The following is an 18,319-nucleotide window of genomic DNA, read 5'->3' as shown; positions in this document are numbered from 1 at the left end:
CTTTATAAGACTTAAACAAGCTTCTTAGATATGAAGAAATCTCTGAGAGATTTGATTTGCCAGATTCCAATGGAGATGAGGATTAGTGTTTGTACAATAGCCCACCACAAAATATTGCTGTTGGTTTCTTCACTTGTCTTCCGAAATTTTTCTTCACGCTCCTAAAGAAAAAAGGAAAAGCATAATTATTTTGGCATCTGTATGTTTCATGCTGCTACCCAGGAAACTAGGCAGGTATCCCTCTTCTGCATAGTAATGAACAAACGCTTTTTTCATGTTGATAAAAATGAAAGTTTGTTCTTATCCATAAGGTGGGTACCTTTACAAATCAAACCTGAGAAGCAGACACACTGTCTCCTGAAGCAGAAAGGCTTCCCTTGTTGACAAAAGATATACTGTGCTAAATATGTTCCATTAGTACAGGCTTAAGCCTTTTTAGGTTTACAGTCACTTCCATATTGCAGTCAAGAACCTTTCTGCAGTCAATTTTTTTTTTTTTAGGTAATTAGTTGATATATTTCAAACACAGTCTGACTGCCTGTGTATGTATAGAAATGTGAAGACAACGGGTGTACACTTGCTTGAAGGAGGGCTTTATTTCTAACTGCATGAAGATATATAAATATACAGTCATTTCCTTACCCACTCCAGTAAAGTTTATGCACACAGACCAGCATGGAAACAACAGCTGGCAACATCACCAGCAACAGTACCTGCCACCTGCTCAGCTGCTGTTACTGACTCTGACCAAGAAAATTATATTTGGAAATTCCTGCTTTAAAATACCACCTGTTGCTATGAGTTCGCAGTGATTAATTAGTTTTTATGTTACAGCTTAAAAATATTTTGCAAGGTAATGTAGGCTATTTTGGTTAAATACCAATAGATTTTTATGAGTTAGTTAAAAATAACACTGCAATTAAATAATAAACCTCATAATACTTTATAAATCAATAAGCCTATGTACAATATTTTTAACATTTCCATCAGGGAACATACATACTCTTTCATAGTTTTGTTCTTTGGATATATGATGAATTTGCTCAATTAGGTGTTCTAGTCTAAGGTTAACTTCATTCACTTTGTCTTTGGCTTGAACAACAGATTCATCCAAAAAATGTTCTCCAACTCTAATGTCCAAATGGATACGCTGCAAACAGAAAAAATATCCTCATTACTGTGTCTTCTGTGTTTTCAAAATTCCTAAGAAAAAAAGAAACAATGGGTAATTTCCCTTTCAGCTCATTACAGGAAAATGGTTTTAGTTGCTTATAGAAATCTTTCCTACAATAAGAATCAGGTGAGATATTTACAGTGTTTCTTAATTTTATTTTTAAATTATTATATAAATTTACAGTCTTAACTACTGTTAAGGCATTATTTTATGCTCGTATTGATTCAACTACCATGAAAATGTTTTCTGTTCTTTGTCGAAACTAGTTAAAAAAATGAGCACCATTAGGACTGCTCATTGTATTTCACTTTCCATCCTAATATTGCAGAAATTCTTCAGTAGGACTGCAAGAAGTTTTTTATAGATGGACTTCTAGGTTTCCTCCACTAACACTTAGGAATATAAGACTGGAAGGAGACCAGCTGAATCATTATTTGCAGTTTGTCATAGGTATTAAAGCAGAACCATCCATAAGGTTTCTTTTTTCTTTCTCCACACACGGTTTATCCAGTATTAAATACCTCCCAATATCCTATAAGCTATCATACGATCTATAGCAAAAATTCCCCAAACCTGCCAAGCAATAGACACATAGAAAGAAAAGAGAAGAATGGAACTTGCAATACTATGCAACTTATTTTGGCATGAATTAAAAATTTTACTAAAACTAATAGGAGAAATTTCTCCTAGAAGCCAAATTGTACCTAAGACAAAATAAAAATTTTTAGCCAAACAGATAATCTGCGGAAATCCTACAGCTTGGTATTATCACAGTAGAAGTTTGATCTACTCAGACATCAATGCAAAATGAGGAGCACATCTTCTTTCAGCTCTCTTAGAGTTAGCTAACTGAATATCCAGAAATCCATCTCACGGTCTTATGGTAGCTTTCATCCATTAATTTATTTAACTTTGGTTTGAAGCAGTTCAGATAACCACCACTGCATCTGGTTCTTCCAGAAAACCACTTAAAGATTTAACTTAGCTAAAGACTGTTTTTCCTCTTGGTATCTTTATTCTTGCAGATATAGTTATAAAAAGCAATATTTTCCTTTTTTACTTCTATGTTCTTAAGCTAAACAAACCACCCTTTTTAGTATTTGTGCTGTTAATATTCTTCCCTGCACCTGTTCACTTCTTTTAAACAGGATGACCAAAACTGTACATGGTGCATGCATCATGTAAAATGATATTAATACAGCTCCGTCTAAACCAGATAAAAATCTCCTGGTGTATCCTCAGAATCATATTCATGGTGTGTAGTTAACTATGACCAACCAATGTTTTATCCCCCTTAGCTGATGAGCTCCACAATTTTTATTATTAGAACCTAAGTGCTCTTATAATGTGTATGATTAAATTTCCGCTCATTTCCATAAATCAGTCCATAAGAACACCTACTTATCCCAGTGTAATAGTCCCACTTCAGTACTGTTAACTCTTCTCAGTTCTGTGTCATCTACGTGTTCCCAAAGCTTACATCTAGGATTAAATTTAGCCTACCTCACATAAGACATTTATGAGATGTTTATATCTAGCTGGTTACTTAATGCTTTTGCAGTCAACTGGGAAAAAAAAACACCCCTAGAGAGTAATTCTCACCTGTTCAACTATCTGAGAAGAGGCATATAGATTAAATTTTCAAAACAGTGTTTATGAAAGTGTTTGCTGAAATAAATTAGAGCCATGATATCACCTCTGATGGCTTCTTTTTTTTTTTTCATAATCTGCATTAAGACCAACTTTATTGGTAGTAGACAATATCAAGTATGCTAATATGTTCTTAATTTTAATATCTTTCAAAAATTACGATGTTAAATTTTCTTTAGGAATTCAGTCTAAGTTAGTGAAGACATGGAATATCTTTGGGACAAGTGTTTGTGTTGGTCAATCTTACATGTCTATCTTTCTGAACCAAATAGTTGTTCTTATTGATCAGAATCTTTCACATACAAAGCACTGTACAAACATTAAATCACTCTACAGTTATTAGTCTTGCCTCTTTAATAATTGACTTAAACATCAGAACAGAGTCTTTTTATCTCTTCATCTTCATAATTCTAGGTTTGTCTTCTTTAATTACTAGGAAATGTTAAATTATCTGCTGGAAATTAGACCAACTTCTAATCTAGTTTGTAATCTCTTCAGTTTGTAAACAATTGATACTATTACCGCAAAGAATATTTAATACACCTACCAGTTGACTTCCTGCAAATGCCACAAATCTTGTGGAGTTAGACTGTAAACAGATAACATGCTCCCCAGATAGATCGGAAGTGAAAGAAAACGTTCCTTGTGGCCCATACAGTTTTGACAATAGTACCTGTAATTTAGACATTATATAAGTTGGGTATGTACATTATAAACATCAGTAAAACAATCAAAAAACAGTACTGTGAATTGGATGTAAAAAGTAATCATTAACCTCCTGACATCATTAAATTTATCTGAATTTCAGAATAGATTTAGAGGAAAATAAACAATTTTAGCTCACAGTGAACTTTGAAATGCTATAGATTTCTGCAGTGTACAAAACCCAATGCTCTTTAAAGCATTTAAAGTTTGAAAACTTTCGGCACAGAAATAAATTGTTCATTGCTGAAAAAGCTTAGGACCTCATAATAACACAGGCAGTTGGTATGCATGACGGCTATATGCACCTTCAAGGTAATCTTGACTTTTCCAGTTTAGTTTATCATCAGCCTTCCTTTCTGCTGCTCAAGTACATTCTGTACCATTTTACTTCATTAGTGAATTTTCATATTTTTAGAATTTAACCTGTTTTCTCAGTTGTCACTTACTATTCTTAGTGACACAGTTTCCCAAATCTGGTAGTAATGCAAAAATTGTCCACACACATCATTATCAAACATTGCCATTTCTATTTACTTTGATAGAAATCACAAGGTGCTTATACCTTTCAGCATCAAAATAATGAAGATGTAGATTTACTTTTAGATTAAGACTGTACATTTACTTTTTCCCCAAAAGTGCCTATTATTTTTAGATATTGCTGCATGCCAGTGCCAAAAGTCACCTCATAAATCCTTCGGAAACATTTGTAAAGCATATTTACCTCAGCAGCAGGAGTTGTGACAGTCACAAACATTCCCAAACCAGGAGCAGACTCCAGAAAGTCTTGCTTATGTATATCCCAGCGTTGTACTTTGTAATTCCCTAAATAAAAACATAGATAAAAATCTGTTAAATAACATGTAGCTTAATATTAAACTTCTTTATTGCTTTTTCAGCAAAAATATAAAGATAAATGATTAACAATAAAACAATGTATATATTTCATGTGCTTCTGATTAAAATTTCTCAGGGGGCATTTTATAATGGTGTGAAATCCAATAAATTTTTACCACACTAGAAAATGTTCTAGAATACTACAAAAATGGTTGATTAACAAGTAATACTTTCTGATTACTTCTAATGCTCTGGCAAGATTAGCATACAGAAGGCATGCTGAGACCTCCAAAAGCATAAGTGTGCTGTATTCAAGTTACATTTTTAGGATTGTCTTTCATATTTATCACATTATTTATAAAAAAGATGATTATATATTATTTTTACTATCCCCTTTCAATCTTACATTTACAGTCTTGTAGATGAATTTAATGTGCTTGTGATATCCCAGGTAAAATGGAACTTTAGTACATCTTGAATTGCTTCTTTCCAGACCAGCATTAGTCAAAAAAGTAACTCTCCCATTTATATGGGGAAAACCATGTTACAGAAATTCTAGTATGAATGAGTAAATCAGTCAGAATGTACAGAAACACAAATTGAAGCAGCAATTCATCACTACTGTAGAATTAGAAGGCATTCTTTTGCTTCATATAGTCAGTCAAGCACTCCGGAAACCTGCATTTCTTTGTGTGATGGATACACACAAAGTGTGAGGACATTATGACTAACCCCCGCTGCAGGGAGTTATTGTCAACGTGTCCTCTTTCTTATCACCATGGTTTTAGCATATTCATCAATCACAGATTTTCCTGCTACATAACAAGCTATCTTTATTATTGCATAGGTTAGACATCATGTAGCATTGACAGGTACCTACCAATTACCAACGTGTCGCTGGGAACGTCTTCAATTATGCATTTCTCTTCTCTTTCTCCACTATGAAAATACAAAGCAAGTGAAAAAGAAATGCAAAAGTTCATAAGAAATCCTGTTAATTGGCTTTTCATGGTTTTTATGTATCCCAGTTGTACTGCTTTTGAAGATAACTGTTTACAAATGTATGTAGTCCTGTGGTCATTCCTTGTTTGCTTCTTATCAGTGTATTTTTGAGAGAGAAAAAAAACTGTGAGAAAAGGCAGCTGGTGGTTACACATTTATAAATAACTACATCATGTTCTGCAGAATGAGATAACATGAAAAAGATAACTTGTAAAGTCTTTCTTCTTTCCCAGCATCTAGTTTAAAATTTTATTTTACGCATATAGAAGAACATGAAACTGGAAAGGACCTCTCAGGTACTTGAGATCAGTTCCCTAGATTACTGTAAGCAACCACGTTGGCTCTCTCTTTCCATAAGCTGCTCAGTTTTCAGCTTAAATGAATTTGTTAACTTGTATTTCCCATTTTTTCTGGGTGATTATTCCAGACCTTCACTCCTCTTTTATTAAGAAATCTTGTAATTTCCATCCTAAATCACTGCACATATGTATACACGTGCACAAAACTCACAGGGTCTCCATAAAAGGGCTGAAAGAAATATGAAGTCAAAAGAACTTGAACAAAGAAGAATCTGAAACACTAATAAATATGATACCGCAGGAAAAAAAAAAAAAACAAAATTAACATTTTCTGAATAAGATTTTTTTACATAAGAATGTATTTTCCTTAGATACTGCCTAATAAATTCTCTCAAGTTATAGTGTAAATCAAACAATGATTGAAGTTTTTATTTTTACCCTTTGTACTAATATAGATCAATCTATATGTCTGATGATTAACTCATTTACCACTCAAGTGTTCCTTGTCCTGTAAACTGAGATCACTGTGTCTGAAAGGTTAGCCTGAATGTGAGAGGATATGTGGTCATTTTCTAGCAGGGAAGACCCACTTATGGGATCATTTCCAGTAGGGAGGACCCATTTTCGATCTCATTTTCCCCTTTAGAAGCTCACTACACTCCTGTTGAAGGCTCTATAGTTTGATCACTGACTCTGTCCAACCCTGCCATGTTCCTCAGCAGCACCTGGCATTCGCAGATGTAATTGTTCACTGATGTCCTTGAATGTGTCTTTGATGAACCTCACAGATCACTTCAGAGGTCTGTCAGCTTGACTTCAGGATATGGGATATAAGATACCTCTACTGCACACACACATGCCATATATGTTGTACACAGTGCCATAGACAGGGAAAACACCATTTCCTTGCTGGAATTTTACCAGCATTTATTTTGCTTGAAAAGGTGGAAGTTGGATTTTATTTTATGTTTTGTTTTTATATAGCTGTCAAATGCTCAACTGCATACGTTGCATCCTTAACACTATGCACACACCAAAGGATCATGACTAGCCCTTTTCTCATATTGTCCAACACCTCCTCTGAATTTTTCTTTCAGTTACCTCATAAAATGTTCCATTTCCATTTACTGTTATTTGGTTATACCTATACCAGTAAATAAAACTATGTTGGTCTTCCTATCCATTTCTGAGCAGCCCTTCTGGGAATCTGCTTTGGCAGGAGATGCATTCTGCTAGCACTAGTAGCTGCAGAATTGGCTCCATCATAGCACAAGAACAGGTATTTTCAGGGAATAAGGGTGGACAGCAACTCATCTTCAATATCTGTAACCTAAATACCTAAAATTTCAGGATGGTAACTCTTACTGGATTATTCCACATCTGCAAAAGAAGGACTGATTCATGTTTATTGCCCTTCACTGCACCTGCTATCTATGAAGTTGCCTCAATAAAAAAAGGTCTTTGTCTAACATTGGCACAGGCTTACAACTGTCATCAGTTCAGTCCATTTCACAGCATGAAGTATCTTCACAGACATTCTAGCACAAGTAACAGTTCACCTCCTAGCAAAATACAACATCTCTGTACGGATAAAGAGATTGTCAGATGAGGAGACTTGATTCCTTAAACATTACTTCTTTTTCTTTGACTCCACATGGTTAAGGATAGAGGGATACAAATTGCATCTCATGGCCAATGAATCCTTAGAAATCTCAAGGGTGATATTAGGACTCCATTATTGCTTCAGCATTTATACATCAGAAGTAATTTTAGATTATACAGGATCTCATCACATAATTGGACTCTTACCCCTCCACCACAGGGAGATCTTGACTGACATGCACCTGCATAAATTCTCATGCCATACTATACCTGTAAGAAGTATACGTTTGTCTGCAGATTGTGAGCTACTTAAGCAATCACCCTTTTATCTTTTAATTGACTACTTGAGGCTTCCAAAATTCCATGTTCCAATGGTAGAACACAACATGTACAAGGGGACACCACTTTATCCTTCACTCTGCCCAGACCAGTTGGGACAGACAAATTACTTATGTACTTCTGGCTAGCAAATGCTACCATAGTAGGGCTGCTGGACTTCAAACAAACAAAAATAAGTCAGCCTGCAGGTGATCAGGTTGTCATGTGGCATATTGAGAGCTTTTTTGTCTCAGGCATTCACAGTACCTGTAAATTATCATGGACACGACTTCTGCATACTACATCCCATTAAACAGGATTCATCTGACTTCAGAACTGCTGTATCATATTAGATTTTTTTTTTTCTGAACACATTAAATATTGTCATGGAACAGTCTGAGTTACTTTATTATGTTGGATCACTCATGACAGATCCGATATTCCCAATGTTCTTCAGTTACCCAGGAATATCATGAAATGGACTTTTTTGCCTTCAATACCATCAGGTACTCTCAGATCTTTTGTTTGCATTCCAGTTATATCCTGCTGGGGACAGTGCTCATTCAGTGGTCAGAAAGGCTGGCATACACTTTCCTTCCCCTCCTAGAAGTTAGGCACACATTCGTTTCCATGACCATGCTTAACTTAGTCAGAGTAGCGAGGGTATTAGAACTATTTTCAATGAATCCAACACTGCCCCTCCACAAAATGATCTTTAACAGCAGACCCTGTGCCGTTTTAGTAATTGCCTACAACATTTCATAGCAGGCTTGGTGGATGAGATTTGGTCAGTTAGAGTTGGCCCACTTACGCACTATGCTTACATAGTATAGAGTTAGCCCTCTGCTACAGCTTCTCCCCAATTGTGGGAACGCATATTTACTTAGCAAAATGGAACAGAGCCTCAAACTGCAGTTAGTAAGTTTGTTTCACAAACCAACCCTGGGCATCCATCCCAGTCATTTTGGAGTATTTGGTAGAACAAAATGTCTGCCCTCTTCTGTAGTCCACCTAAGGCTCAGACAGCCAACATTTATGGCATGGTACCAGGGAGAGCTTTTCAGTTGAGTTCAGTTCATAGATCACATCAGTCCCTCCTGCAGCCTGACTTATCTACAAAAGTACCCTTGTTTTTTCCCAGTCATTAACCACCAAAGTGCTGTATTGGATGTCTGCAAAGAAGCCACAGCCCATAGAAAAGCATAAATATAGATCCAGCTTCAGCTGGCATTCCTACCTACCAGGAGATAATAGGAAGAGCTGCCATGTGTTCACAGCTAACTGTCCTTAAATTCCTTCAGGTACTGGACAAGTTGTTCTCAGTAATGAGGTTCCCTCTTCCACTATAGGAATTGAATTTGGTGTTCATGATTTTTGTAGGACCACAGTTCCAGTTTGGGGTGACTTTTTTGCTGCTACACTTACCTTTAACTGTGGCTTCCATTCTGCAAGAATATCTGCCAAGGCATCAAAGCTGATTCTTCCTACAAAACATTCTTGCTAAAAAAATTGTCTTTACAAGTCCATTTCAAGTTTCCTCCTAATGTGTTTTCTGAGATTAGTTTAACCCAGAAATTAATTTACCTGTTTCCTTCCCTAAATCTCATGTATTTAGGACCACAGCATCTTGGCTGCCAGCCATCTGTAACACTGGATGTAAGGGAAAGGGAAGGAAGAGCTCCTCTGTGTTTCTTCGCTGTCCCAAAGTTTTTAATAAAGACAAATCCAAAACAGTGCTGAAAGTAAAAGCTACAAAGGCCTAGCCATATCCACACAGGGACCACGTACCTAGTAATCAGTTTAATAAAGATATATTATGAGAAATGTGCTCCATCATTAGAATGTGCTTCACTGGAACTCACTGTATCCACAGTCTTGCCAAGAAATGTCTCCATCCCTGGTGCTTGCAAAGTGAATGCCTGGAACTATATTTATGGCCAAACATTATACAGCCACAGGGGCATCCTTAAAGAATGCCATATTTACCAAAGTCTCCTGAAGTCACTGCTTGCCAAAAAAAACATATCCAGGTAACTGGATAGGAAACTTCTACTTGAAGTTTCTGCAGTGAATATTCATGTATGTAAACACTCTAAAATAGAAAAGGTATTTATCACTAACTGGAGTTTCCTGAAGCATGTTGGCCTTTTACATATTCACTTCCCTTTCTACTCCACCTCTCCCTCTCATCCCTTCTCCTTCAGTGTCCTTTGGGAAACCTTTGGCTTCAGGAGTTTGAGTAAACACTGGGACTGCTCCACTACCAAATCATATCTTGCAGGACTGAAATCTTAGATTTTAGTCATGTATACAATTACAGATGCAGATAGATACTTTTCTACTGGACCTAGTCCTTTAGCTGTTCTGGACATGTGGGGAAGCAAAACTCTAGTGTTTTGAGAACTTCCAGGAAGGTTCCTCCAAGGATAGCTTGTGGTTTGTGGGTTTGTTTTCCCTAAGTCATAATTTAGACTTGCATCTGATTTCTGCCCAAGACTATTACTGAGTTTAGTTTATCACTCATTGATCAATACATTTGAAATTAGTTCCTGTCCTCAGAGAATACTTAAATATGTACTTCAATATATGCTTATGTTTTCTGAGATGGTGATAACTGTGCAACTATATAGTACATAGGTTAACAGAAAAGAAAACACAGAATGAGCAAAAAGTAATATAAAAAAGAAGAAAGAAAAAAATTGAAAAGGTGGAGAAATTAACTAAACACAAAATATGAAAATTATAGTACAATAACACTATTTCTATTACAGAATGGAAACAGGGGAACTGAAAAAAATAGGTATAATAAAAAGAGTAAGTGAAGCAATTTTGAAAAACAGGCAACAGTGGGAATCTGAAGAATGCAAGATGTAGAAATTCCTATACTTAGCTCTAACAACTGTGCGTTTATCAGCATTTGCAGGACCAACTTAGTCTAGTCTGATAAAGTTTCAAATTTCTTTGGGTCTTTGGAAGATTTATCTCCTGGAAAAAAATTTAGAGAATCTTTTAAATGTTTCAGCCCTACAGAGAATACAGTGTGCTCCTTAAAGTACATAATAAATTTTCTGATATTTGGCATATTCCAAAAAGAACCTACTCACATCAACTCTCCTGTTCAGTATCTGTGCTGTGTATTTGTAAAATTGCAGTGTGCTGTAAAAGTTTTGTGGGCTGACTGTAAACATATGCTATTGAACAGTGTTATTCCAAAATTCTTTTCCTAGTTGGTAGCCACAACTCTTTATAAGCCATATGTTACATTCATTTTATAGCGGTTATTTGAGCATTAAAACTTGCAGTCAGGAACAGTCTCTGACATACTGTGTTTTGTTATATCTGTGTATACCTCAGTTTTAGATAATATTAAAATATTGGTAAGTTTTCTCTGTAAAAATGTTAGGATGACCCAAATAGCAGCAAGCACATTTAAAAAAATATGGACACATTTACTGCATATATAAAGACAATGATATAATTTATGTTATGGTCAACATTGTTAACTTCGAGATAGTTCTCTCATGAGGGACACATACCAGCAATCAGTCAGTTTTTAAATCTCAGCTAACACTTTTAATTAAGTTCAGAGGTTTTCTACTATTATCCACACTTCTGATTATTTCTAATAATTTTGTTGGCTGAGTGTCCTCATGACAGATATTCTCCTCACTTTTGAGAAAAGAAAAATACATTTTTATGTATTCATAAGTCTCAAGACAAGTTTACTCAGTTATACTATTGTCTTAACCACACTGCAAACATCTGGTCACTCCGATTTATGTAAGTAGTTTCTGAAGAAATGTATGTTAAACATGTTTAGAAAGACGACAAAAATGCCAATAAATTATAAAAACATAATTTAGAGAAAAAATTAATTTCTAGGTATAAATAGCTGTAGATAAACAAATTACAGTATTTAAGAACGTTATTAGTTTAGATTCTGTCACTGAAAGATTTTTACATTGGTGAAGTATAATCTTTCCAAATGTCTTCTTTTCTGCCACTAGAGGGTAGTCCAAGAACTTACAGTATATTTATAGCAAGGCTTTATTTGGTGGGTTTTGGTCTGTAAATGATCAAGTACTGTTGTCATACTAAACCTTAGGAATTTAACCCCCCAAAATCTTGATATTAAACAGCAACTTTCAAAACCAGTCTAATATACCTTTTCAGCAAAATAGTGCAGCATACCCAAATTATAAAGAACATTGACTGACATGTAGTTTAGATTTAGTTAAACTTATCCTATTTTTAAATTATCTAAATTATTATCTTTTCTTTATTTCAGACACAATTCTCTGGTTCACATCCTGTTTCTTCATCCAGATTTGGACAAGGCATTCCATTATTGGCAGGCTGAAGAAGTACAAAACGGGTTCTGATCTTGGTCCCTGTTTTTCTGCAAAGACCTCTACAGAGACCCCAGGAAGACCATTGTGAAACCTCACAGTCCAGTGGTGTTTCTGCAATATACACAATAAAAAGGTAACTTTACATAAATTTGTGCTTAAGGCAAATAGTTGGCAAAGCATTAAGGAATGATGATCAAATAGTGTCCTTTCTTATACAAAAATACATGTGATATTACTAAAATCAATACATTGTCTCATAAATAAAAAAGTCTGTTTTCAGCTCCTAAGCTCATCAACACTTGTATTACTATTATTATTATTATTATTACAGTCTAGAGACTGAGGTATTGTATCAGTAGTGCAGCATATTATCTATTAAATTGAAAATACAGAATTCCTATCAAAGAAAACTATGCTTAAAATAATTGCATTCAAATGATTGCATTAAAAAACATTTGCTGTCAATTTTATAACTCATTTGCCTTTGCATGGCTTACTAAAAACACCAGGATTAAAGCTTTTCTCTGGTTTATTTAGGTATATTCATATTTCTTTGCAGATAGATATTGTTCCTATAGTTGTTCAATTGAATTCCATTTAACTTTTGTTCCAATTTGCTTCCAAAATAAAGTCTCATTTTTTTATTATTAAATCATGTTGCTATTGTTTGGTTTGTACACTACAGTTCCCTTTGCCAACAAAGATATTCTGTCATTAGAAGCTTTTTAATACTAAAAGAGTTTTCAGTATAGTTTTAATTTGCTGCAAGAAAAGAAATCAGGAACTCTAAATTATTTTTCATAATGTATACTTCCACTGAAAATATCTCTCATAAAAATATAGGTGACTATTCCTTAGTAGGTTAAATAAAAATATTGCTTGTCACAGGAAATTGCATCAAAATTGCGTATTACAGCATCTGTGGGTAAAATACCTGTGCACAAAACCAGCTTTAAATGCTGTACTAAATGTGTGACCTCTGGTATAAATTTCTGTTATTACAGCGGAACTCACCACTTCTGTTGTGATCGCTCATTCCCATGTTTCTAGAGGGAGTGAGGGACACAGTTTGATCTCTGGTAATTAAATCTGTCCTTTTGATTCTGGAATATGTTTTTAAATAGACTGATTTACTGGTTAATATACAATAAAGTGGAGATATATCATTAAAAATGATTTTTTTAAATAACATACTTTAAATGCATTGTTTTAAATGTATATCCTAAAAAGGGCCAAATGTTCCTTTCAGATGTTGAGGGAAAGGCAGATGACTGAAATGGGATATGTAGCACTCACTTCTAATATGTCTTGTTTACCAATAGAAATACACTAAACCACTATAAATTGATAAAAACATTTATCAAAGTATAAATCATGCATTATTAGCTGTTTAATGAGCTTTATTTTAGTGACTGTGAGGTGTCTTCAGCACAGAGTTAGAGGCATGCCATCTTCAGACATTCTGGAGAAGCTCTTGGAACATGGCAGCTCTTCTAGCTCTTCATTGGGGATTTAGCTTGTTGCTGTCTCTCAAATAGTATTTAGGATGGCAGTCTTCTTATTCTTAACCTTCCTCTTTCACTTTGTAAAAAATCACTCAAAAAGTGTGAAGAGAAAATCTCAGCGGACACTGTCCAACTGCTATCTTTCCCTTAGAGCAAATATTATGTTTACGTATTTGTTAATTTGGAGATTTGAAAATTACCCTTAAGACTGACCTGAGTCAGTAGTTTGCATGTCTTCCTACCTAAACAAGGTTATTAGCTAATATTTTTAAGAAAAGAAAAATGAGAGAGAACATTATTTTTGTTGTCAGGATGTATGTTTCTATCACAAATATGTCCAAATCAATTGAATTATATCAATTCTTATTGCACATAACTATCAAGCCCTCTGACCCAGCAAGAGACAAGAATAATAGTACTTTTGTTCCATCATCATGTACAAACTTACCGATGAATATTTACTTCAAAGTTGCAAAGAATTTGGCAACTCTGATTCTGATCAAGTGTTGATAAATAATAAAATTCACTGATTTATGCTGATAGTAAGGCTTGAGTAGCCCTTACTATGGATATAACCCAAACCTTTGAACCATAGATCAAATACGCAATCCCTTCCTCATTCTTTCAGGGATTCTCTTTTATGTCAATGGGCTTGTTTGATTTCCCATGTGTGAGTCTGGAAACTATTCCTATGCAGATAGGAGAATATTCTGCCTAATCACCTATTTCATCCACATTGCCTGCCAGATTTCCACATATTTTCTGAGTGAACGGAAATAACAGAATTGAGCATATCAAAGTACTAATCACTTACCTGAGACAGAGTCTATTATTTCATTGCTTTTAGCTGGAAGATTAAAATAAGGTGCAGAAAGACCCAGCTGGTTTTTCTTTAATTTCACCATTGTTACTTGAGCAATAGGTGGCAAAATTTTGAGTTTGGGATAATAAAATGAGTTTGCTGGGTGACTTGGAGAGGAACAAGTGATCTGTGAAATAAAAAGGGGAACCTTAAAGGAACTACATCATATTAGTAAGAAGATAACTGTAAAATCATGTTTACACATCATGCTAATACTTTTTGGCAAGTAAAATGCATATAACCAGTTTCTATGAACCTCAGTCCACACAACTGCTGTTGGTAATCCCAGCATTTTTATGCATAATGCTTTAAGAATGGGCACAATGAATTGTGCCAACCTTTGGATAGAGGACTGCGGTGGGAGGTACTGAAAACACAGTAATGTATGGAGTGGTTTGATGGGAAGAAGTGGATGTTATTACAAGCAAGAATACAAGCTTATTAAATAATAGTATTAGGTATGCTATAGCAGCTGTCATATGCATATAGAAGGCCAAATGTATTGTTTTCCAGCTTCTCTGTTCCTTTTCTCATTACTCATTAGCACAGCATTTGGCTCTAGAAAAACTGACCTTAAAGAAAGGATTAACTGAATGCTTATAATATTCAAAATATTTGAATCAAAATCCTTTGTTCCCCACCACCCTTAAATGATAAAAGCAAAGTGTGAGGCATATAGAGCATCAAGCGAGAAAGAGATTTAAAGTGGGGTCACCGCAGTAGTGATGAAGTTCTCTGCTTTCCCTTAGCTCCTTTCCCTCAACTGTAACAGTTTCAAGTTTCACCAATGCTTTTAACTGAAAACTCGTCCCCACATCAGTATTCACTACGAAGAATTTTCCTGTTTAGATACACATTTAGTAATGCCAGGACTTTTGTGAACATTTTTATTTTCTTGGTGTTTTAAGAATTGTTAAAAATCATCTAAAAATACTCAGCTTTTAAAGAAAATACTTTAAATGTAGAGCCAAATTTTCATGAACCATCTGCATTTACCTCATAAATTTGAAAGATACAGAAAATAAACGAAAGCAGTAGGGTTATCCGCTATGTAATAAATTCATATAGAGAGAGCATCAGCACTCTCAAATGCTGAAATCAGTTTCACAAGAGTCTATTGTGTAGTCATTCGATAGTTATCTTTTAAAGGGAGGTCTCAAAACATATCGGTCTAAAGTGCTAAACTACGTATATACACCTACCTCTGTAACTGTGTCCTGTGGAATAGTGGCAAAGTTTGGGGAGGAAAACGTGAAACCACTATCAGTTCCAGCATCATAAGGAAATAGATCTACTGATACTTCTTCCATCCAGTGATCTCCTTCACAGAGATTTAGGCTGTCAATACCCACAAACCAGTCAGGGCTTGGAACAATTCGTACAACAAATGAAACCTAAAGAAACAAAATGATCCATCAGGATTGCATCGCTTATTTGGAAATGCTCCAGTCCTGCTTATAGTAATTTTAACTTAAAATTTTTGAAATAAATGTCATTATGCTCTTCTCCTTTATAGAACCTGTACAGTGCTCCCTGCAATGTGACATGCTTTTTAGTAACTCTTGCATTATACTGTTCCTACAAGTGAGAACTCAAATATTTAATTTTGGGTGCTAGTGACATAAAATAAACTTTTAAAATTATATATGTACATTTACTTACTAAGGGATGTCTTGAATGTGCTTCTAATTCAGTGAAGGTTTGTCCTGTACCACTGGAAATGGCAGGAGCAGAGAAGATTCCATGTACACTCTGAATTTTCTCTCCAGCTTCTTCTATTTCTTTCATTAATACCCATGCTTCACCCTTTTCAGCAAAATCACGTACACCATTGCTGGCATATTCATTTTTTTTCCACATGCTGTAGTCAGAACTATGAGTAACACCTATTTGAGTGAATACATGGCATGACATAAAAGTCTGATTCAGATTGCCCCTATTTCTTCAGTTTCTCTGTTTTATATCTGAGGTTAAAAAATATGTGTATAAAAATGAGTGAACACGAAAACATTTGGCTTATCACTGTTTATTTCAGCTGCAGCCAATTGAAAACAGAAGTCAATTGAAAACAGTTGTGGATTTTTGAAAGCATTGTGGATACTTCAATTTCTGCATCTTACTTTTAATAACTCCAGCTATTTTTTTCCTTTTTCATTAGTTATCTTAAAATTGACTATTTAGAAGAAAAAGATCACAGTGGCCAAGGCATTAATCTGTTTTTAAAACTGTACATACTTCACTTACCTAGCATTGATGACCACTGTGCTGGGGGCCTATAAAGTGGATACTGCTTAGGGAAAGCAGTCTGACTCCATTTCCCTGTGAAGATTATGCTGTACTTTGCAAGTTCCTCTGCTGTGCAAATAGAATCATCACCCACAGGCAAGCTGCTGGCATAACCTAGTATTGTTACAAGTAATGTCCAGATAACTTTACAGGAGCAGTAGACAAACATCAGGTTTTCCATTCCCTTCCACACAAAAAGAAAAAAATGTTAGCCATATTAGTCACTTTAAACTCCAAATTGAATAACAGTTACCTAATAAAATGTAACGTACCATAAGTTATAACCAAAAAGAAAGCATATATCTGAAACACTAAGAATTGTTATGCTTCTAAAAACATTATTATAATGCTTTCAGATTTGATATATACCACGCTATATACTACAAATCTGTAACGTTACCTGGGACAAGTGTTTCTAATGAAAACAAAAAAATCTTAACCTTGTCCGTAGTACTACCTCTGAGAAAAATCTGTTTCTGATTTTCTTTTGAAATCTTATTAGAGCCACATCTTGAATCAATTAGAGTAGCAACTGTTTCTGTGGAAAACATTAGTGGTATATTTATTCTTCTAAAGATTAAATTGCAGGTTACTTTGCCAAAAGAAATGATTTATTTTAAATTTGTGTTCTACAAAGGCTGGTTTATGGCATAACATTTTAAGTCAAATACATTTCATATTTATATAAATTACTTTGCTGTCATAACATGGGCACTAAAAAATACATTGTAATTGCTTCAGATTGTTTAAGCTACACAGTTGCTAAAAAATAATATTTTTTTAAAAGTTGCTGTCATAGGTTGTGTAATTTTTTAAAAAAATTAATATGGTAATTGCATCAGACTGTTGAACTCCAGCAATTGTTTAAAATAACAGCCTTAAAAACTTATTTTTAAATGCTTTTGTCCTTTGAGAAAACTATACAAACATAACTAAAACACGAATAATATATTAATTTGTAAAAAGAGCTGTGAATACTCACTAAATATTTCCTCTGGAGCACTGGTAGGGGGAGAGCACCTGCTTTTGCTGGCAGCTGAGTTGGTCTGCAAGAGAAGACAGTAGGAGTCTTGCTATTTATGCCTGAAGAGGGTCCCTTTGGTCCAAGAATTATTGTAATCTTTAGACTTTCCAGGTTTGCAAAAAGCATGCCATCTTCTTGTTTGCAATCTTTTTGGATGAACTATCAGAGGTTTCCTGTCTGTCAACTGGTTCAGGTTCCTATCAGAAAACTGTGATGCCGAATAGACGAAATGCTTTAAAAAAACCCCTTGGATTCTTAGTAACAGTTCGAGTTTTCTGGTGCCTTTACAGTTCTCTGCTCTTATTAATGCCTCCAAGCTATACAAATGAACTGATTCCAACACTGAAATAGTTCTAGTGAATACACTTTAAATGAGAAGCATGTTTTCTTGTAAGTTTTATTGTCTGACAGATGCTCCTTCCAAACATTTACAGAGAGCTTGCTCACTCTCACACACCATATGTATGTGTTCAAATAAAAGGGGTGAGGCAGCTAAAAAAGTCAAGAGGCAAAAAAGTTACATTTCATAATTGCACACACTCACACAGACTGTGTCTCCTGCAAATATGAATTAATTTAAAGTAGTACAGTGTATATTTTTGTGTTCTACAGTACCGTATGCTGGATGATGAAAGGGCTCTGTAACATTGTGGTTTCTTTGGAAAGAGTGGTTTTGGGAAGCTCTGAGATTTTTCTTTGCTGTCTT

The 18,319-nt window shown here is 34.8% G+C and overlaps 2 protein-coding genes across 2 annotated transcripts; both read right to left on the bottom strand.

The window, feature by feature from the left end:
* LOC104838073 (transmembrane emp24 domain-containing protein 11-like) lies at positions 1-5,396 on the bottom strand. The gene is made up of 5 exons (XM_010577615.1): positions 5,244-5,396; positions 4,251-4,351; positions 3,372-3,497; positions 1,004-1,150; positions 1-161 (listed from the first exon to the last, which is right to left on the bottom strand). Exons 1-5 carry the CDS (start codon positions 5,371-5,373, stop codon positions 12-14), a joined length of 654 nt encoding a protein of 217 aa, XP_010575917.1. The 5' UTR covers positions 5,374-5,396; the 3' UTR covers positions 1-11.
* Positions 5,397-11,038: 5,642 nt separating this feature from the next.
* On the bottom strand, positions 11,039-17,672 carry SPON2 (spondin 2, extracellular matrix protein). Its single transcript, XM_010577604.1, has 6 exons — positions 17,572-17,672; positions 16,548-16,773; positions 15,966-16,189; positions 15,506-15,697; positions 14,256-14,430; positions 11,039-12,047 (listed from the first exon to the last, which is right to left on the bottom strand). The coding sequence occupies exons 2-6, from the start codon at positions 16,768-16,770 to the stop codon at positions 11,869-11,871; spliced, it is 993 nt and encodes a 330-aa protein (XP_010575906.1). The 5' UTR covers positions 16,771-16,773; positions 17,572-17,672; the 3' UTR covers positions 11,039-11,868.
* Positions 17,673-18,319: the final 647 nt, after the last annotated feature.

Source organism: Haliaeetus leucocephalus, unplaced genomic scaffold, assembly GCF_000737465.1.
Source record: "Haliaeetus leucocephalus isolate CR32 unplaced genomic scaffold, Haliaeetus_leucocephalus-4.0 Scaffold51, whole genome shotgun sequence".
NCBI lineage: Eukaryota > Metazoa > Chordata > Aves > Accipitriformes > Accipitridae > Haliaeetus > Haliaeetus leucocephalus.
The sequence above is the reverse complement of the archived record's forward strand: the minus strand, read 5'-3'. Positions and strand labels throughout refer to the sequence as shown.

Bases quoted from the DNA above. Each gene is read 5' to 3' on its own strand.
- LOC104838073 (XM_010577615.1), bottom strand. From the start codon at position 5,373: ATGAAAAGCCAATTAACAGGATTTCTTATGAACTTTTGCATTTCTTTT. The intron at 4,352-5,243 runs GTAGGTACCTGT...GTTTTTATTTAG, and splicing joins CAGCGACACGTTGGTAATTG to GGAATTACAAAGTACAACGC. The intron at 162-1,003 runs GTATGTATGTTC...TTTTTTCTTTAG, and splicing joins AAGAACAAAACTATGAAAGA to GAGCGTGAAGAAAAATTTCG.
- SPON2 (XM_010577604.1), bottom strand. From the start codon at position 16,770: ATGGAAAACCTGATGTTTGTCTACTGCTCCTGTAAAGTTATCTGGACA. The intron at 16,190-16,547 runs GTAAGTGAAGTA...TCACTCAAATAG, and splicing joins ACAGTGGTCATCAATGCTAG to GTGTTACTCATAGTTCTGAC. The intron at 14,431-15,505 runs GTAGGTGTATAT...TTTATTTCACAG, and splicing joins CACAGGACACAGTTACAGAG to ATCACTTGTTCCTCTCCAAG.